At 44.7% G+C, this 22,768-nt stretch overlaps 1 protein-coding gene across 12 annotated transcripts in view; it reads left to right on the forward strand.

Moving 5' to 3' along the window:
• LOC147030395 (zinc finger E-box-binding homeobox 2-like) overlaps positions 1-22,525 on the forward strand; it is a 276,269-nt gene extending 253,744 nt beyond the window's left edge. For all 12 annotated transcript variants that reach the window (XM_085874387.1, XM_085874394.1, XM_085874389.1 and 9 more), the window contains 4 exons: positions 625-733; positions 13,891-15,755; positions 16,282-16,465; positions 20,444-22,525. In XM_085874387.1, the coding sequence (XP_085730513.1) occupies positions 625-733; positions 13,891-15,755; positions 16,282-16,465; positions 20,444-20,877 (2,592 nt within the window). In that variant the 3' untranslated portion in view covers positions 20,878-22,525. The remainder of the gene's footprint in view (positions 1-624; positions 734-13,890; positions 15,756-16,281; positions 16,466-20,443) is intronic.
• Positions 22,526-22,768: the final 243 nt, after the last annotated feature.

Genomic DNA, 22,768 nt, shown 5'->3' on the forward strand with positions numbered 1-22,768 from the left:
AGGGACTCCACTGTCAGTGCATTGCATCATTGACTTAGCCGTTCTTCATAAGTCAATGATAATCCGGGTGTCTCACCTGGAAGCATTCGCTGGAGAATGTTAAATATTCTTTCGTGTATATTGCAAAAGTAGGCCATTGCATCAGACTGGCTGTTTAGTAACATGTTAAAAGACTAATTTCATTCTCCATTGGTTGGTGTGGATAATATCTCTATGGCTGCCAACTCTAACCAAAATCACTCTTGGAAAGTCTGATGAGTCTGCCCAAAAAATCCTCAACATGGGTTAAGGGAGGCCTTCCTCTAATGGTGGGCTAAACTGGGCTAATGGAGAGGGGTTTGGGTGTGGGGGTGTGAGAGGCGTTGTGGCACCCTAGCCAAATGCCTTCCCGAACTTATAGTACCTTGTAATGCCATGGCATCCTGTTCAAGGTTGGATTCTCAGCCATGACTGTTGCTGACTTGTCTTGGATGCCTTGGTACTACTTCTTCGTGTTACTCTTTCAAAGAACTTGGGGAATTACAAGACAAAGTTATTCTCTTGCCTTTAGGACTTCCTGATATCACAACTGCTGTATTGTTGACGAAAAGGTAATAACTTGTACCACGGTGGGTTCTAACATAGGCACAAGCCTGGGCCCAGAACGTGGTCAACCGCAAGTTCAAGTGCACAGAGTGTGGGAAGGCTTTCAAGTACAAGCATCACCTCAAAGAACACCTGCGAATCCACAGTGGTAAGTGTGGCATAACACACCGCAAGCATGAACTTGGTTGTGGTTCAACACATCCCATTGGGCCCTTTCACTTCCCCCAACACATCCATATTTGTGAACCACTAATTCTTCCAGCATTTTCACAAAATTACCTACTGCATTGGATTAAGATCTCTTTGCTTATTGCATCTGCATGTTGTCTGAATTTATGCACTGTCAGTGCAAGTTGCTTTCTTCCCCTTTAACTTGCTATTCCATGAGAATAAATTTTGTACATTGTACAGCAAAAACAATTCCTTTCAAATGTGTTTGTTAATTATAAAGAAATATTTTGGTACAATAATTCATATGCCTGGTGAAGAATAAAAATAAAATGAATTAAGTTTTGTCAGGAGGTTAAGGCACATTAAGTCATTTACACCTAGAATGGCACTCGGCGGAGCCGATGCCTCTGCCAGGCTGAACAGTTTATATTTTGTACCCCACTAATTGGCCAGATCTGCATCCAGATCTGAACCCAAATATAATCGGCTTGTTCTTGTCACCTACCCAACTCATCACCAAGTTTTATCATAATCCATCCAGTTATTCCATTAGTATTCGTTTTAGATAGCCCTTCCCTTATGTGCATTGGGTTTATGGGACATTATGCGTTATGTGGGCTTTAGGCAGGTTTTCCTTCTCCTTCTTCACTTATTTTGCTTCGCAGCACATGGAAGCCTTTCTTCCCGCAAGCAGACAAACCAGAGCAACAAGCAGTCATCGGCATACGTGCACAAAATCCCCTTCAAATCATGCACCATAACCCAACGGACACTTCGCCTCATATCAACATTCACTGAACTTGGACCACCAACGCTTCCACATTAACTTGACCTCCAAATGCCTTCAAAATAATCCCCACACCATCAGATCCTAACTCAAATTCGCCTTCACCAGTGATGCCACAATGAACAACCAACCACCTCCATCACAAATCACCACACTAAAACTGCGACGCTACATCACCACTGCCATTGCTCAACCATAGTCATCATCAACGACTACTGCTACCCTTTGGGACCAGCAGGGACAGGGAAGTATGGCATGCCATTACCGGTGCTCAAGTCTGGATGTTCTCGCATCGAAAGTGGGCCAGGAGTATGCGCGAGACTCCATTCGACATTGTGGGGGAAGCCTGGATGTTCTGCTGGATTGTGGCCCTCATTGCGTGTTCGGAGCATGTCCACAGCTGAGGCACGCAACCAAGTACTCCTCCTCATGTTAATCTCGAAGCTCATCGATGTGGTGAGGGCTGAGAGCAACTGTGGCTATTTTCGCTACCGAACTATCACATGACCGACAACAAGGTTATGATTCGCATACTACTGTGGGCACTGGAAAACACCCAAATTTCCACCATGATCCACCTCTAAGCTCTGCCCCACCAGGGTATTATAAAAGTGCTGTATGTCCCACACATTAGAGTGCTCGTGGTTATCTGGCTCAGGCTCTCGGTTCTCTGGCTGCGTATTTTTTTGGGGACACGGTGAGGTGAGCAATGGAGCGGAGTATGGAACGGAGCACGGAACGAACAGGGAAAACCAGACAGAGCGCAATATTAGACAACCTTAGACAGTACATATACAGACTTTTTTACAAGTCACATTAGCCTATCTTTTCACATGTTCTTTGCTTGGTTTCAACCCCTCTTGGTCCGCATCTTTTACATCTTCCTCTCTCCACTGCACTTGCACATCATCTGCCAATCACCGCGTCCCTCACTGCGCCTCCCTCTGACCATGCACGTTCGACACCTTCAGTTTTTCTCCTCTTTCCCTCTCCTCAGCGACTGGGTTTGTGCAGGTCCGTCGACTGTGCCCGGTAAAAAGAGGTTGCATCCATCGCAAACTGTCTCTCTCCTTCTTGCCATCTAATTTCCTCGGGTATAATTCTGATGGCACCTGTCATGTTAATACAAGTTAAGATTGTGTTCGCTTTATAATGGTTTAGCTCTGCCCTGTATCTTCTCTTTTGTATATATGTGTATTTTCTTTTGCCGCACCTCACCAGTCCTTGCTTTCCCTTGCTGTACATATTCCTGTGTAATAAAACCCATTGTTTGCTTCTTGTCCACATGGTTTTCCTCACCCTCACTTGTAATAAATTGCTTATATTATAAATGTACCCAACTAGTCGTGTATTTTCCTCCATTAGTCCAGCGGAGTCCACATGTTAGTGTTAGCCAGGAAAGTCTACCCCACCGATTGACTCTTGTTAACCAGTGCCTACTTGGCAGCTCTGCTGAGCTGCACCTGATCAGGTAAGATAACGCAAGTTTGCATCGAGAGCAGGAAATTCGCTTGGTGTGTAACACGCAAAGTTGAGACATGACTTGACTTGAGACACCCTGCCAGGATTGGCAATACCATTTGGCATTCGTGGTTACTTAAAAACCTGCCGTAGTGTGAAGTCACCTGTGCTTGGTGGCCTCAGGACCAGGTGTTCGGGATTAACTCGAGTGCTTCCTCTCCTTGCGAAACTCGAACACTGGCCCGTAACAATATAAAGCTCATTCTAACCACTCACTCACTGATATTAATGTTCGGTACCTTCCGAGTGACGTAGAAAGCTAAAATTTTGCGTACCACCGGGCATCAAAGCTGATACAATGCAAAAAACCACAGAACCATTGGGAAGTGTCCGTAAATGAAAATAGAAATAAATGATAAGAAAAAATGAAGAAAAAAATTTAGGTGAGCAACATGAGACAATGAGGAATCATATTTTGTTATTGCTTACAATGTTTAAGCATGTCTCATCAGTGTATATACATATATATATATATATATATATATATATATATATATATATGTGTGTGTGTGTACATATATATATATATATATATATATACATATATACATATACATATATATACATATATATACATACACTAGGGATACCCGTGCACATGCACGGGATGGCAGTACAACATAGCTGGAAGCAGACGACAGACCGTACACGGGGAATGACAAACATATGCATTGTGCAAAATGCAAGTGGTACTATGGAACGCCAAGACTTCCCAAACATTGTCGGCATGTCCGCTCAGTGCCACAGCAATTTCATAGGGATCGTGTGACGGCGAGCCGAGTTTTTAGTGTGCAAGCTTGGTGTTATAATATATATATATATATATATATATATATATATATATATATATATATATATATCATATAGAACAAAAACCACCAACTACAAAAATCCGCCCACTAAAAGTACAAAAGCCTGGTGTTGGCGCAGTGGTTCGGGCAGCGGCTTGGGATCCAAAAGGTCCTGAGTTCAAGCCCCGTTGGGCCACTGAATTAATACACCAGGGGGTTGACTCAGCCTGTCATCCTTCCGAGGTCGGCGAAGTGAGTACCAGTGTACTGGGCCGGTGTATACACTGGTTAAAATAGGTGTACCAGATCCCTGTGTCGCAAGAGGCGACCAGGGTTGCGTCAGGAAGGGCATCCGGTGTAAAACATGTGCCAAATCACTATGCGGTTCATATGGATGATCCGCTGTGGTGACCCCTAATGGGAGCAACCGAAAGAAGAAGAAGAAGAAGAAGAAGATACAAGCCGGTAGGTGGCGATGGGTCGCCGAGCATGGAAACTATAAGATATAGAGCAAAATGGATGTCACATTCCGGATAGGGAATCACCTTCAGATTATGCATATCAAATCTCATCCAGTTCCATCGACTGATAACTACTCGGTATCCATTTGAATGAAAAGTACCGAAAATCTTATTCTTCTTTCGGCTTTCCCGTTCGGGGTCGCCACAGCGGATCATCCGTATGATCCGCATAGTAATTTGGCACATGTTTTACGCCGGATGCCCTTCCTGACGCAACCCTGGTCGCCTCTTACAACACAGGGATATGGTACACCTAATTTAACCGGGGTATACACCGGGCCCAGTATACTGGTACTCATTTCGCCGACCTCGGAAGGATGACAGGCTGAGTCAACCCCCTGGTGTATTAATTCAGTGGCCCAACGGGGCTTGAACTCGACCTTTTGGATCCCAAACTGCTGCCCTAACCAATGCGCCAACACCAGGCTAAAGTACCGAAAAAAAAGTACCGAAAATGCGGTTTGAAATCGGAAATCCCCAAAGTTCGAGGGGGTACTGTAGGTGAACAAAGATCTAAGTCGAAAATCCAGCTTGATTATTTGTTTACAATGTATTCCAGACGATTCGTGTGAATTTTCATGACCATCCGACCATAACCCTAGGAGGAGTAGCATTTGGCGCGATGGCACCTCCAGCTCTCGCATATTATCAATTTTTGCACTAATTGACCTTTGACCCCTGACTGAAGCAAAATCGGTCAATATGTCCTGAGGCAAAGTTGTAGTACTCATTGAGTACCATGAACCTGCAAAGTTTCTTTCGTATCGATGCACTCACCTGGTCACTAGGGGCCTTCAATTTTCGCCAATTTTCGCGCATACCCTAATTGTAAGGTGTGCTGCGGGTAAAGTATTCTATATATCACAAAAACTGGAATATATTTGATAGAGCATCACCTGTAGATGTTTCCTGCCAAATTTCATAACCCAACGTGGGATAATGGCTTTCGGAATTGATTTCGCGTGAACGGTACCGATTTTGAAGGTTTTTCGGTTGTTGCTAGGGAACCAAAGTGTCCCTAGCAACCATCACAATTTCCAAAGCACAAGGTCATACGATGTACCTACCACTCGAGTTTGGTAAAAATCCGCCCACGTTTACTACCAATTATGCTGATTGCAAACGAACAAACATCCAAACAAACATCCAAACAAACAGACAGAATAACTGACAATAAGGGTCAACTATTTCGGTGACCATATATATATATATATATATATATATATATATATATATATATATATATATATATATATATATATATATATATATATATATATATATATATATATATATATATATATATATATATATATATATATATATATATATTGTTACGGTTGTGGAAATTCGCATTACACCATAAAGAGTCCTCAGGTGAGATATCTCGATAAGTGCATGTGTAGTTAGCCCAAACCCGTTGTGTAGAGGGAAATTTATGTGATCCATCCGGGCTGCGACGCTTTGTGTTAGCCATTTTTCTGTTCTATCTTTTATTTCAAACAAACAGCATCTCAACAACCACGCCATCCCCACCACAGCGCCAACCACACTACAACCACGCCACCTCCACCACCTACGCTACCACATATTCGCCACTCGCCATTCAATAAGCCTCGTGCGGTCACGATCTCCATGGAAGAACAAAAACCACCAACGATGCTCAGGGGTTTTTCCCGCCTGTTTCTCCCATCTAAATTCTCCACGCTGTGGTGGAAGTGTGGTCTGAGCCAGGGGTCAAAGGTGAGAAAAGGTGGGGGCCTCTTTTTGGGGGAATAATTCCCTGGCCCTGAGCCAAAACTGACTCCCCTGGCCCCCGCACGGGGTGGGGTGGAGGGAGAGCGAGAGGGCACACCCCCCTTTGAGAGGCTTCTCCAAGAAGCTCGAAGGGAGGCGGGGCCGAAAACGGGGCGGAGCGAAGGGTGGAGCCCCGCGCTACAAAAGGCGGACAGCACGGACCTTGAGGAGGTTTTCGAGGCTTCCTGTATCCTTGTCTTCGAGAGTTCCAGTGTTCTTCGGGTTGTTTGAGCTTCTGGGCTGGACGTCGTCTTCTTCTTGGTGCTGCTTGTCTTGTCGGGGGAAGAGGTCCTGCGCTCGCGGCTTGGCGAGCGGCCTGTCAACGGAGGCACGGACGGGAGACGTGGCAGCGCCGGTTGTGAGGTGGACCTGCGCGTCCGGACGAGGAGTGCCGGAGAGGGTTCGCCGGCCGCGAGAGAGGTTGGGGCCAGGCGCGACCACACTGACGGTCGTGGGAGAGGGACTCACCAGCCACAAAAAGGGAAGTCGCGACTGTTTTTTTCCTTTGCTTTTTGTGTAAATGCTTGTGGTGGCGCCGTCTGTTAAGTGAAACTGCGTGTTTCCGTGTGTCGGTCGTAGTCGGTAGTATCTCTTTTTTACTGTTTCTTTCTGTGCTTGAATACGTGCCTTTTATTATTGTTGCTGTGACTAAATATATGTGCTTGCTTTGTGTCCGTGTGTCGCGCAATAAAATGTTTGCTTGTTGAACTGTTCCCGCTCTGCTTCGTCTTTTTTCTTTTTATTGACTCTCCATCTTGCATCGCGTAAGAGATTGGTAGTGGGTGTAAGTTCCCGGTAACTAATCTGAACCGTCGAGGTCGATGATAACTCCGCTCGGTTATCTCTGCAGTACGGAACTGCGGTTCGTGTCCGAATTTGACCTGTGGCGAGGTACGATCTCCCGATTAACCATCCGCGTAGGTACTTAGGTAGGTCGAGTTTGGCGAACAACCCTATCCTACGTGGGTGGCCGATTGGCACGATTGTGGTGAGGTCGAAAGACCCACCCGTAACTAGCTCCTGGCGTTGTTCTGAGAGGGTCACGACTGAATTGTCCGTCCGGTGGGCGACGTGCCGCGATTCGAGTTACGTGGCCAATCGCTCGCCGGTGGGCGCGAATTCGCAACAATATATATATATATATATATATATATATATATATATATATATATATATATATATATATATATATATATATATATACGTACAGTGGCCTGCAAAAGTATTCACCCCCTACCAATAATGTCACATTTTGATGAATTACAAATTGTATTGAAAAACAATTTGTCCAAATGAACTGTTTTATTAATAACTGAAGAGATCAAACTAAACACTGTTTTAGATGAAGGATACTAAACACTGAACTAAATAAATGTTTTAGATACTAAACACTGGTTAATCAAAGGGCGGAGGAGCTCCTTGTGAGCCAACGGCCATCCATATCTAGTGCCCAACTGTGTCTGCGGACATCCTCCTGCAGTTGGGTTACTTCTTATTAGGAGGTTGGTGGCAGGATTTGCACTCCAGCCACCGTAAAACGCTTCATTCCGCAAAACGCAAAAACGCAAAAAAATCTGAAAACCCACTCCGTGGGAGTACCTCCTGTGCAGCTTCCCTTCGCAGGGCAGCTCACCGGATGATGGGATTGGGGCAAAGCCTTCGGGACCCCCAATCTTTGATAGGAGGGAAACCACGGGGTAACATCCCTGGGTCAGATTGCGGGAGAGTGTGTCGGAGTGGTGCTGAGGTGTCGTCCACCAGACGGCGGTCTCCTTGGGTTAACCTGAGGCGGTCCCTTCGGGTGGGTGCCTGGAATGTCCTATCCCTAAGAGAGGATGATCACCTGTCTCTGTTATCATCTGAGCTCAAGCGTTTGGACATCGGGATTGCAGCTCTCTCTGAGGTTCGGAGACCGGATTGCGGCGAGATAATGGTGGGTGGTTACACCTACTATTGGTCTGGTCGCTCTGATGGTTACCATACCCAAGGAGTTGCTGTAGCTGTGTCCAATAAGCTGACCCCAATGATAATTGAGGTAACACCGGTCAACGAGCGTATTATGAGATTAAGGATTCGTCACTCCTTAGGTGTCATTTCCCTGGTCTCTATTTATGCTCCGACTGAGGCGAGTGATCTTACCGTGAAGGATGCATTCTACGCCACACTCGAGTCTGTGGTTGATCAGTGCCCCAGACGAGATACACTTCTAGTCTTGGGGGATTTCAATGCATCGACTGGAGCTGATAGGGATGGTTATGAGGTGTGTGTTGGTCCCCATGGGTCAGGAACTATGAACCAGAATAGCACTAAGTTCCTTGACTTTGCAAGAAGTCATGGACTTAGGGTGGCTGGTTCATGGTTTCAGCGCCCGCAAGCTCATCGCTGGACTTGGTATTCCAACGCTGGCGGTGTGGCAAAGGAGATTGACCATGTCCTCATTGACGGTCGTTGGAGGATGATCCAGAACTGCAGGGTCTACCGGAGTGCTCAGTTCCTCAATACTGACCACAGGCTTGTTGTAGCAACTCTAAAGCTGCACCTTAAATCCTGGAGAATGGTACCATCCCAGCCTAGGCTGGATGTTGCCAAGCTCAGGGATGAGAGAGTAGCTGAGGAGTTTGCGAACAGGCTGAGTGGACACTTGGGGGGTCTGGGTGCTTTGGGGGTCCTGAAGAGTTGTGGAGCACCTTCAAGACCACCGTCCTTGATGTTGCCGGTGGATGCCTTGGAGTTCACCGCAGGGCAAAGAAGAATTTTGTCTCTCAAGGGACACTGGATACCATTGACCAGAGTCGCAGGGCCAGGCTGAATGGCAGAGCTGAGCTGTTCAGGGAGCTGAGGCGTAAAACTGTACGTGCACTGAGGGTGGACAGGGAGGCCTATGTGCGAGGAATCTGTGAGGGGGTAGAGCATCACCTGTGGACAGGTGATTCTCGTCCCGCTTACAGGGGAATTCGCGCATTACGTTCATCCAAGCCCATCCCTCGGAGCACTGCAGTTCGAGCAGAGAGTGGTAGGCTCTTGACAGAGGAGTCTGAAGTGAAGGCCCGCTGGGCCGGTTACTTTGAGCGGTTGTACCAGGCTGATCCCCCAGCTGTCGAGTTGGACGTCAAGGGTGTTACAATCCCTGTTGCTGACCCTCGAATCAACTGTGGTCCACCATCGCTTGTGGAAACACGGGCTGCGGTGAACCAGTTGAAACGGGGCAAAGCTCCAGGGATCTGTGGCATCCATGCTGAACTTCTCAAGGCTGGTGGAAATGCTGCACTCGCGTCGTTGCATGCAGTTTTGTGCTCTGCCTGGAACACAGGCATCATCCCAACTGACTGGAAGAGGGGCCTTGTTGTCCCTCTCTGGAAAGGGAAGGGTGATCGCCAAGACTGCAACAACTACCGAGGGGTGACGCTGCTCTCAGTGCCGGGCAAGGTCTTTGCTCGGATAATTCTTGATAGGGTTCGCCACCATCTGCTTGAGCACCAGCGTCCAGAGCAGTCAGGCTTTACACCAAAGAGGTCAACGATTGACCGTATCCTTGCTCTTCGTGTCCTCACTGAACGCAGACGAGAGTTTCGGCAGGGGCTGCTTGCAGCCTATGTTGATCTCTGTAAAGCGTTCGATTCAGTGAATCGGGATGTCCTCTGGAGGATTCTTGGTCTTCGTGGGGTGCCACCGAAACTGATCGATCTGATGTCTGAACTCTACTCTGGTACTGAGAGTGCTGTGAAGTGTGGTGGTACCGCCTCTGACTTATTTCCAGTTGTTACTGGAGTTCGTCAGGGATGTGTACTTGCCCCCACACTTTTCAGCACTTGTATGGACTGGATTTTTGGGAGGATGTCGGAGAGATCAAGTTGCGGTGCATCGTTTGGCAATGTCAAGATCTCGGACCTTGATTTTGCAGATGATGCAGTCATCTTTGCGGAGACTTTAGACATCCTCTTGGGGGCCCTCGAGGTGCTGAATGAGGAGTCGGAGCCGTTGGGATTACGGATTTCTTGGGTCAAAACAAAGATCCAGGCTTTCGGTGACATCTTGGATGCTGCTGTCCTGTCTGTGTCTGTTTGTGGTGAGGATGTTGAGGTCGTGGATAGATTCACTTACCTTGGCAGTGATATTCATGTCTCCGCAGGTTGTGAGCCGGAGGTCAATAGACGTCTGGGTCGGGCCTGGGGAGTCATGGATTCACTGGATCATGGGGTGTGGCGCTGCCGGTACCTGTGCGGGAGGACGAAAGTCCGAGTCTTCAGGTCCTTGGTACTTCCAGTCTTGCTCTATGGGTGCGAGACTTGGACTTTGACCAAGGATCTGAGACGGAGACTTAATTCCTTTGGTACCAGGTCTCTTCGGAGAATCCTTGGCTATCGCTGGTCGGATTTTGTGTCCAACGAGCGGTTGCTGAGAGAGACTCGGATGAGATTTGTTACCTGCATAGTCCGTGAGCGTCAGCTGCGGCTGTATGGACATGTGGCTCGTTTTCCTGACGCTGATCCTGCTCACCAGATTCTCTCAGCGAGGGAGTCTCATGAGTGGAGGAGGCCAGTGGGCCGACCACGTGCCTCATGGTTGCAGCAGGTTGACCATCATCTCAAGGAGATGGGGATGGGCCTGGCATCTGCCTGGGGGATGGCCAGACGGAGGCCCCTGGAGTACCGGCGGAAAGTGGACGCAGCGACGCGCTGTTCTGGCACATGCTCCCATACCTGACCTGATGAAGGAGGTTACATGTCAGGATAGCTGCCGAAAACATGTACAAACTAGAGGGGGAGCACTCTGTAGAGTGCAAAACCTCCGCCGCCAATACTGCTCGGTCACTCAAGTGAACCTGATATCCTATTCATTCAGTATGACGTCAACAGTGCTCACAGAGTTAAAGTTTGCAACTTTCCCTTTTACTTTTAACTTTTACATACTCAATTCATTCGTCATAACTAGATTCCTTGAGACAGAAATTGATTTTACGTGGGTATATCCACCTGAAGTTCCAAAATCAGCCGCAGTTATAATTTTGGCATGTTTTTTTTTGTTGGAAATCACTTATAACATGTAGAAATGCAAAAAAAAAAATTCGAAATTTTGTTGAAAAAAAATTTGCAAATTTTTTTTTTCTCTAACAATTTTTTTTTGGGGGGGTTGGGGGGGTTGGAAATCACTTAAAACATGTAGAAATGCAAAAAAAAAAATTCAAATATTTTTTCAAATTGGCCGCAATAGCGGCCATATTGGATTTTGCACCAAGTCCAAAATCTAATGGCATGATCCTTGGACCAGACCTAACCCCCCCCCCCCACCAAGTTTCTTCGGAATCCGTCGAGGAGTTTTTCCGTAATACTGTTTACAAACAAACAAACAAACAAACAGAAAGGGGTGAAAACAGTAACCTCCATCCATCTTCGATGGCGGAGGTTCATGAAAGTTCACTGGTTGCAAAAGTATTCTGCCCCTTAATTCGATACTTGGTGGAAGCACCTTTTGCAGCAATGACTTCTTATGAGTCTTTGTGGGTAGGTCTCTACTATGCCAGCTTTGCACAGTGAGATGGTGAAATCTTTGCCATTCTTCACATGAAAATTGCTCTCGTTCTGCCAAGTTTGATGGGGATCGTCGATGGACTGCAATCGTCATGTCTTCCCATAATTGTTCAATTGGGTTCAAGTCAGGACTTTGACTGGGCCACTCAAGAACATTTATTTTCTTCTTATTCAGCCACTCCAGTGTGGCTTTAGCTTTGTGCTTCGGATCATTGTCCTGCTGAAATGTGAATCTCCAACCCAGTTTCAGATTCATGGCTGACTTAAGCAGGTTTTCATCAAGGATCCTCCTGTACTTTGCATCGTCCATTGTCCCTTATATCGTGACAAGCTTGCCAGTCCCTGCTAATGAAAAGCAGCCCCATAACATGATGCTGCCACTACCGTGCTTGACAGTAGGGATGGTGTTGACTGGGTAATGTGCAGTATTAGGGTTGTGCGAGACATAACACTGAATTTAGACAAAAAGTTCATTTTTTGTCTCGTCTGACCAGAAAATGTTTCCCCACATGCCTGCAGTATCATTGAGATGCTTTTTCTCAAACTCCATACGAGCTCTTAGATGTCTTTTTCAGTAATGGCTTCTTTCTTGCCACCTGTCCAGAGAGGCCAGCTTTGTGAAGGGAACGGGATATTGGTGATTGATGAACACTGACCCACATCTCGGACATAGAGCCTTGCAGATCATTTAAAGTCATTGTTAGATTTACAGTGAGGGCCTGAACCAGTTTCCTGCTTGTCTGTGTGGTGTGTTTGGATAGGTGACCTGATCTGGCTAGAGTTTGGATGGTATGATACCTCTTCCACTTCTTATTGATGGATTTCACCGAAGTCAAAGGGATAATGAGTGACTTTGAAATCTTCTTGTAACCCTCTCCTGAACATGCTTCTCCACCACTTTATGTTTGACTTCTTTGGAAAGCTCCTTGGTCTTCATGTTTACCTTGTTTGTTGACCAAGTGAGTTGCACTTTAAAACTCCTTAGATAAGGGGAGGGGCTTAATTTGTAAGTTAAACCACTAACTACAAACAGGTGGCACCTATTACACTTATTTTGTAACCTTTCAAACAAATAATTTGCTCCTGAAGTGTTTTGGGGTTCATTCGGCAAATGCTTATTTCATTGAGAATCATCTGATTTTCTCTGTTAATCTAACTCATTCACATTTTATCTGCATTTTTTTTATCTTTATCACTTTGGAGTAGTTTGTGAAGATTCTATATATTAAATTTGATTTGAAAGCATCGTGAAATATGCTCAGGTGACATCAGAATGTGAAAACTTTGGAGGGGCTGAATACTTTTGCAGGGCACTGTACGTTTGCAGTCACATCCTGATGTTTTCATAATACCTTTCATAGTGTGCACCAGATGAACGGGGTTTTCCCACATTTATGAAAGAGGATGTCTTCGCCAAATGCAGTGAGGTTTGAAGTTGGAGTCATCCAGTAGGCAGACTGTTCATTATGAAAGCATGCAGCAAGTAGTCAGAAGCAAAGTGCGAAAAGTCCCATTTTAATTCTCACATTATTCAAGGATCAGTTTGATATATCGTGGGAAAGCGTTTAGCCCAAACCACATGGACCTCATTAACACTTTATTAACCACTTGTTCATCCTCCACACTCCCCCTTAATAATCCCCCAATAAAGTAAAATCCATCTTTTAGCAACTACTATGATCTGTACTTTTTCAACTTCAGCTACTGATCTTTTGATGCATTTTTGTTTGCAGATGTAGACATAGCTACCAGATCTCATATCGTCTGTGGTTCCATACATATTGTCATTGTATTGTTGAAAACAGATTAGCATCCCATTGTCCAATCCTCTGATGCACCTTGAACTTTCATTAACGATTGCAGCTGTTTTCCTGCAAAGTTCTTGCAAAGTTCATCTCATCATATAGCTATACTTTAATGTTATCCCAATGGTAACATTACTTTGAAAGTTAATCATGTCTACTTTTGTAAATTCAGCATGTCATTTACAATTGCTGCTCATAAAGTATGTTTGATGTCATTACCAATACGTTTTTTTTTTATCTTGTGTCTTTATAAGTGATATTTCTACAATCTTGATGATATGTAATGTCAAAAGACATTGATCTAAAATATACTGTTAGCTTCTGGCTGTAAGAGTGTCTGCCCCAGATGTTTTTCTAAGGAGAGTTCATGTTTTATTCTCATAGGTGAGAAGCCATACGAATGCTCCAACTGCAAGAAACGTTTCTCACACTCAGGATCATATAGCTCGCACATTAGCAGCAAAAAATGCATCGGCTTGGGCAGCCCTACCAATGGGCGCTCACGTACTGGTCCACGCTTCAACTCCAGCCTGGCTTTCCCTTTACCCCTTTCTCTGCCTGGCCTGCCAATGGCCAACAAAGCACTTCTCCAGCTAATGCGACAACGACTGGATGGGGCCCCACAAGAGGTCGACAGTTTTACTTCAGCCAGGGTCAAGGATGAACCTCCAGAAGCACTGGATTGTGGAGCTCGTGCTCCAGTTATTTCCCAAAGTTATGTTCGAGAAAATCGAAGTTTCTCGAATAGTGACTACAAAACACATGGTCGAGCGCACAATGGGCTTGTTGCACTTGAGGCCCTGAGGTTTGGAAACATGGCTTCTCCAGGATTTACATCATACAATGGGAAGGTTGGAACATCACTTTGGCCCAAAGAAGAGGAAAATGGCGATGCCATATTTTTGAAGCTCAGGCATCAAAACGAATCACCAGTATCTGTCAAGGAGGAGCCACACAACCACTTGGTCCATCATTCAGTATATCCTCCGAATGAAAAGGATATAAAAATTAATGGCATAGGTCCACAATCTCCAAATGTTAAGGCTTCCCTCCTCCAACTTAGGCTCCCAGGAAACATCAAACATATAGAAGAAAGAGAGAGGCACGAGAAGCAAAATAATGAGAAGCAACGAGAACCAAAGATGTCATCACTCTGGCCTGAGGCCTTTCGTTGCCAGTACTGTGGAGCAGCATTTCCGGGGCCAATCCCACTGCACCAACATGAACGCTATCTGTGTTGCATGAATGATGACATCCGTGCTGCCCTGAACCCCAATGCAAGTCAAGCAATGACGTATGAACATCCACCCGTTCCTAAAATGCTGCCCGTTGAGAGTTACTCACACTCATCATTAAATGGAACACGTTCGCTGCAAGACAAGCAAGCATTATTGCTCGGAGCCTTCTATGCACTCAATGTTGAACCCAGTCATGAAGACCTGGAGAAGATTGCACTTGATGTAGGCATGCCAAAGGAACATGTGCAAAGGTGGTTTGAAGAGATGCGTCACTATGCAGGAAGTCCTGAGTCATTGACTGGGGATAGATTATCAACTCAAGTGACTGCAATCACAAAGGGAATCCGAAGAAACACAACCCCGAAAATCCCAATGCAAAGTAGTCCAATCTCTGCATATCGAAAAAACAATCGCCCTTACCAGAACGAAATCCAAATCCCTGTCAAAAAGCCAAAAATATTTGAAAATGGGCACCATGTACCAAACATGTCATTCATGACCACAAACAATTTCCACAAGGTGTCTCAAGACAACTCTGCAATGCAGGCAGAACCTTTGGATCTTTCACTACGACGAGCAGAAATAAAAAACTGGAGCAAAAGCAATGAAAACAGTGGGGATGATCAAAGCAGTACAGGTTCTGTGAGCCCTACTAAACCTACACCAATGATAAATGGACAAAACGAGATGGCATGTCTGAAGCGAAAGCTTCAGGGATCTATTGAGGAGCTATCTTGTGAAGTATCTTCTGAAGGGAAAGGAAATTTTGGTTTCCCATTGTTCAACATGAAAACAATGTTTCCTCCATTCCCTCCTTATGGGGTTGGTCATTTTCCTCCGACTGACTTAATCCCACCTGGATATCCAAACTTACCAGGTCTTCGGCCGTATGGAGGGTTGGACCAGTTAGGACTGTTCTCCTACCTGTCTCTGCCCTACGGAGTCCCAAGTGCTCCATCTATGAGCAATTTACCCAACGCCCACAAGTCCAATGGCAAATTTGGCTTCCAGGTATGTATGTGTGTATGTTTGTTTAAATCTCCAAAGTATTATTTGGCAAAGCATGTCTTTTTTATTTTATACATGGTTGAGGCTCATGGAAGAGCTAGGACACAGTGCAGGACAAGACACAACATAACAAAGGGAACAACAGGAGAAAGGGGAAACGCCAATTGCAGGGTGGATGGAGAGGTCGATGGAGATGGACAAACAAGTCTTTGATAGAATAATTTCCACAAACTGCAGCATGAATTAACATTCTCACCACCTTTGTTTTAAACGTTTGTACCTGTGAAAATTAAGCAGAATTTAACTCCAAAGGATAGTTTCAATTTTTTTTTGATGCTTTATAGCTCTGCACCATGAGAAAGTAAGCGGTTAAAATCCCAGCACTCCATATTTCACCACAATTAGCTTTTTTTGTAAATAAAACTATAGCAAAGCACTGCATTGACTGTCCAGAGAGTTTGACAAGTTTCCAAAACTTATCCTGTGATTAATAATGGGACCAATAATTGTATTCGTCATACATTTTCAGGGTGACTTATGGAGTATGGCAGCCAATTTCAGTACAACAGCCTCAAAGCTGAGTGACTTGGAAACGGAGCTGTCAGGATCCAGACTACGGAAGTTGGAGCAAAATGGGGGATTCGCCTGTGACCTCTGTGATAAGACCTTCCACAAAAGCAGCTCGTTAATGAGGCACAAATATGAGCACACAGGTAAGAACAAGCTTATAGCTAATTGTAAGAAAGCTCCCTTTATTAAAAAAAAAATTTATGACATGAAAGGTTCGCCATACCCAAAAAGGGAACATCTATGTATTACCTTCGTAAAAATGGCAAATTGTTGACCTTTCCCTTTCCACCTTATATCCCCTTTTCCACATCCATACATGTCCCTCACCCCCTTCCCTTTATCCCTCTGCATTATCCTTCCAAAGTCGAAGAGGACATTGGGAGATCAAGCAGGTATTATAACAATTCAAAGGACCAATTTTAATTTCATGAAATGCCACAGAAGAGCATCTGTAGACAAACCTTTAATTAGCATGGCAAATGCCTGGTGTTGGCTTAGTGGTTAGGGTGGTTGGCTTGGGATCTTAGGGTCCTGGGTTCAGAGTCCTGTTGATTGCTGAATTAACACCAGGTGGGGTTGACTCAGCCTGTCATCCTTCTGAGGTTGGCGAAATGAGTACCAGTGAACTGGTATCGGGGCACAGCATCAGCAGCATAGTTGTGCCTTAACAAAATGATAGCTACCCAGCAGTCATGCTGCCATATGCAAGAGGAAGACGTATAAGAGGAATAAGAAGCATGACAAATGTCCAGCATTGCATCGTGTGTCATCATGAACAGGTATTCGGAGGTTCTGAAAATGTGGAAACAGGTTTTGCAGACTGACAAGTTCAGGTACACAGATGCTGTGGGGTGCATGCCAACATTGTGGGAGTCTATATTAACCCTTCCTATCACAACTCTCTTACTTGCAGTGTTTCCTTCCCTCCTCTTTCCCTTTTCCTGTTCGTTAATTCCTTGTTTATTGTGTCAAATAGTTTCCCCGCTGGCCTACTGTCAGTTCATATTCTCTGTCACCTGACTTTTCCATGAGCCTCGATATTGTAGAGGTAAAAAAAATGGCAGTAGTCTTACCTCCAACCTGATAAGACACCGGCAGCAGATGTTAGAATGAGGGTTTAAGTTGTGACTCGGGCTCAAAGAAGCCCATCCACTGGGACCATACTCTATGCATGGCGTTGGTGCTGCCGAAGCAGACTCCTTGGCTATTGGACACAATTCTGGACGGGTCACCACTCCGACACAGTATACCAGCATGCTGGCATTCATTTTGCCGACCTCAGAAGGATGACAGGCAGAGTCAACCCCACCTGGTATTAATTCAACAGAAAAGTGGGGTTTGAACTCAGGATCCTAGGATCCCAAACCCACCACCCTAACCATTGAGCCAACACCAGGCATAAGAGGCCCAGAAAGGCGTTAAATAGCCACAAAATTTTGTTTGAGTTTGAATACTATTATTGTTGCTATAACGTAGGCTTTATTAATATACAATTGCAAATTTAGTTAGACTTTTAAGATTTATGTCGACATGCAAGCTTAATTATGGTTTCTTGATGATCAATATGCAATAAGATGACAGAAGTCGAGAGGGACAGGTTGATTACTGCAAGTTTGTGTAGCGGAGTGGTTATGTTAGAGTTACGTCTGAATATTGTAACAGAATGCTGAAATGAAGTCAATGCAGTCCCCAGATTTGGAGCAGAAAACTTTATTTCCCAGCTTTACTTGAACCCATGAGTGTAGAGATGCACTCATGTTTCCCCAAAAGAAAGCTACACACTTCGACTATAACTTCTTTTTTTAATGGAACCAATTATTTTTTATCTTTTTGTGGGAATGATCAGAAAAAAGTTTCAGACCAAGTTTTTCAGAATTCACAGGCTCGACCTGTCGAAGGGGATTTGGCCAGAAATTTGGAATTTGTTCAAGATGCCGGCAATAACTCACCTTCTCTTTGGAAATATATCGTGGGATCTGTAATGTCCACCAGCAAACCAATTCTGGGAGATGGGTCTCCAGCTTAATGTCCATCTGAGGGACTGCACACTTGCTGATGCAACATCCTCCCCACGAAGCAGCAGTCCGACAGTTTATCGTGTTGTCGGGAATCAAACCAACATTAGACAGCTCAGAGGTAAGTGTACTCTCTCTCTCTCTCTATCGAGTGCAGCCTGTGGCTACTGGTTACATCATTGGTTGGGACGCGGCTATGCCGCTGATGCAGTGTCCCCCTTACCAGTACACTGGTACTCATTTTGCCGACCTCGGAAGGATGACAGGCTGAGTCAACCTCCTGGTGTATTTTAATTCAGTGGCCAACGAGGCTTGAACTCAGCACCCTAGGATCCCAAGCCGCCACCCAAACCACTAAGCCAACACCAGGCTTGGTAAGTGTACTACATCTGCACTATCCTATTGGATTAACCTATGTGCTAAGACTACTGTTAATAAAAGTGTGTCCAATGACCTTTGAAGGGATACTGTACTTCCAACCTCCCTTTGCATTTTTGCACACCCTGCTCTTTTCACACGTAGTATGACATAAATATAAGGACCCTCATCACCAGCCCTGCCACTCCCCCATGTTATGTGCAATAAACACCACCAACACACATCAGGCCACCGAGATGAGATAGATTTGAAAAAAAAAATACATATTCAACAAAATAAATTTCTAAATTTCTAAACGATACAGACAACATCTCTGTTTATGGCACCGCACTGTCTTGGGATTGCAATTAATTTGCTTTATCGTAGCATGGAATTTATTTACTTGCCTGGAGGGCACTGCAGCCAAAGGTCTCATCAGGTGGGTGAGTTTAGAAAAAGCACCTTGGCAAGATGGAGAGGCTGAAAAACATTGAATATAAGTCAGCACCGCTGCACAGTATAAAACCATTCGGTCAAAACTTTTAACGCATCGATGTGAGCAAAACTTTTGCAGACATTGTACAGTGGGCCAACGTCAAACAGCTCCTAGAAGTAGTTAATTCATTGAGACCACCCAGAACATGCATTCCATGTATAGTTATTGTGCACACACAGAGAAACTTTGTGAGACTACTTGACAAACTGCTCCTTGCACAAACCAAAATGTTCAACACACTCCGCAAACGATAAGAAATTCATGCGATTCTGTGTTTTTTCACAGAAGTGCATCGCATGTTCAGGAAGATGTTTTAGTGATAAAGATAAATGCTGAATTCGAAACTCGTTTTGTGTTGGGGATCCCCCCAAAATTACTTAACTTATTCATAAGGAGAACTGAACTCCAGGCAACTTGAATGACTGAATAAATATTTGTAAAGTGCCTGAAAACTTTGCCCTCATTTTTCCAGGGCTAGTACATCTGGGAATGGTCATTTTGTAGTCCTGATGCAAACATTTTATTCTCAATATCCAAACCATATGTAAGGGGATGTAACAACAAGACGTGGAATAGTAACAAGATGGGAATTTTGGAAATAAATAAATATATATATCAAAGCATTGTGAGTACAAATCCGGAGGTGAGCATCTTGTTAACACGATCGAGCTTAACGGACCGACACCAAGTCAAAATCATATTTTTAAATCATAAATAATAATAAAGTGCTTTTGATTTATTTGAAAGTAAAGTAATTTAAAAAAATATACCTCCACTTGGTATTTGAAAATGTTACTAAATATAATCTTATGTGTAAAAAGAAAAATGTATAGCCCACTGCAACGCATTGAAAAATGCGTCAAACTTACAAATAATTCCCAGATTGAATTTGATGAAATTGTACAACAGCGTTTTTAATATGATGTTAAACAGGCAACAGAGCCAAAATGTTCTGGTTTAACTCAGTGGGGTAGAGAATCCCTCCATCCCTCCCTGCACCACAAACACACAATAAGTCATACCCAAACTACTGCAGATTTAGGTTCAACCACTAAAGGTTTATCACCGCAGTTGTCATTACAGAAATACCATATTTGATTGCAAACATCAACCGACAAACGAGGGCAAACGAGCAGTTTGTCAGAGGGCAAACGAGCAGGAATGCACATTGTCCAAATAAGAGTCCATTGTTTGAGCTCAATCACCTTCGCTGTTGTGACGTCACAATAACCCATTGTCCCATTCTCCCACAGGCAAGCGGCCGTACGAGTGCCAGACATGCAAGAAGGCATTCAAGCACAAGCATCACCTGATCGAGCATTCGCGTCTGCACTCAGGAGAGAAGCCATACCAGTGCGACAAGTGTGGAAAGCGCTTCTCACATTCGGGGTCTTACTCGCAGCACATGAACCATCGTTACTCCTACTGCAAACGAGAGGCTGAGGAACAGCGGCGCCTGGCAAGCGCAGCTTCTCTCTTGCTGCCGGCAGTTCCTCCTCTTCCTCCACCTCCTCTTCCACCACCACCTCCAGTGTCCCCTCTCTGGGGAAATTCACTATCGATGAAGATAGACGCACGGGCAGAGGTGTCTGAGCGAGTGAGTGCCGTGGCTGTGGAAGACGGCGAGAGCGTGGGCAAATCCAAGGGGGTTTTGGAGAGTGTGATGGCCGCAGAAGTGTCTGCGTGAGGGTCGATGCAGCATCGCTCCTGATCGCCCGTTTACAAAATAAGATCATTGGGCTGCAAAAGGTTTGCCCATGCCCTTTGAGGTGCACGCCCATGCTGCGGCAGCTTCAGTGTTTACGCATTTTCAGGCGCGCATGCCCGCATTTAATGCGTGTGCGCGTCTTGCACAAATGTAGTGATACAAATCAGTGTTAATAAAAAGAAAGTTAGTGTGGGTTCTGCCGAGGCGAAGCAGTTTCTCCCCCCCCCCCCCACTCCTCTCCCACTCCTTCCCCACCAGTGCGTCCAATGTGCCGGTGGCATTTTAACAAAAATCTGCCAAGTAAATATTTTGTTTAATTAACTCGGATTTTAATCCAAAAATGCCAGTATTATTTCAGCGTGTACATGTAATTTAGGATTTCGTTATTTTAGATGTCTGACCACAGTGCAAGGCATTTCATTTCCAGAGCTAGCTTATTGTTTCTAGCTGTGGAATTCATCAAAATGCACCGTGGTCCTTTTACCTGCAGGCAGAACATTCCGACAAGGAGAGCATCATCCTTGAGTGAGGAGTTTAACCTGGCTGTCCCGTTTGCTAACAATCTCTTACAGGTATTTCAGATCAAACGGTATCTCTCAAACAGTAGGCCGCCCTTGTGCCAGGATCCCGGGACAAGTTTCTTAGTTCCTATATCTGTGCGAGGACCACTTGGGCAGCACCCTATACCATTGAGTTGTCGACCCATCCAACATATGTTTCCCCAGCAGTCGAACAGATGCCATGCGATTCCACCTGTACTGGAAGTTTGGGATATGAGGCAACAGCGCCAACATTGATGCAACACGTCGACGTGCAGGGATGTTTTAATGAACGAGTCGGTGTTGCACATAAACAGGTGCATTTTGAACAGTGTCGATTCGCGTTATAAATGCTTGTTCTATATATTCAGCTGAAATCCGTGATTCCAACCACACGCAGCAGCTCATTGCATTCCAAACTGTGCAACTTGTGCAATCTCTCCCTGAGCATCTTCACACTTTCGACAACAATCATAATTCCACGTGACGATGTCGCTATATATAATGATTATAATAATGATAGTAATATTAATAACCGCATCAAGACCGCTGCAGGTATATTTATTTCGATCTCCGTTTGCACATATCCTCGCGTGTACAGATTTGTGTTGGAATGGCCTTTTTTCGTTTCATTATTCTTCTTGCGAGCAATAAATATATGCTTTTACACTTATTTTTTTTTTTCAGAGTGCATATATTATGGTGTTTTGAACGAAGTTGTTTTGCGAAAGAAATTGTGAGCGCTTTGTACGTAATTTCACTGTTGTTATAACCACTCAAAGTGGTTGTAACATGTTCATTATTGATGCTTTCTTGTATCTGATTGTTTTGCAAATTCTCACCATGGAATTATTGTGAATGTATTTTAATAACCGAAATCTGCACGAGTTTAATCGCTTTGTTTTTTTTTGTTTGGATTTTTTTTCTCGTTTACGGTCACTTATTTTGAATTGGACCCAAGTTAACGAAAGAGATTCGGATTTTCTGCATTGTGTGGATGTATTTATTGAGGAGTTCCATTTTGTTACGCCTCTCTCCCTTTCTCCCTTGCCGTTATTTACAGTATAATAAACACTCTCGGCTTCTCATCGATGCCTTGGCGTGTTCTTTCACCATGTCTCTGTCGTTGATTTGTTTGGGGAAGAGAGTTGAGAACACGGCAGCAATTGAGAGGTTCGCGTTGTTAGTTCGCAATAGCAGTTATTCTGAATCAACTTAACTTGCAAGAAATTTAATGTGTCCAATTGGGGACAATAAGGCAACCCTCCATATCCACGAGTTCTGTCTTTGCGAGTTTCGCTAATCCGCGGATTCGTAAATGTATACGGATT

This window comes from Eptatretus burgeri, chromosome 3 (assembly GCF_056783735.1).
Source record: "Eptatretus burgeri isolate ZD-2024b chromosome 3, Ebu_testis_v1, whole genome shotgun sequence".
Classification (NCBI taxonomy): Eukaryota; Metazoa; Chordata; class Myxini; order Myxiniformes; family Myxinidae; genus Eptatretus; species Eptatretus burgeri.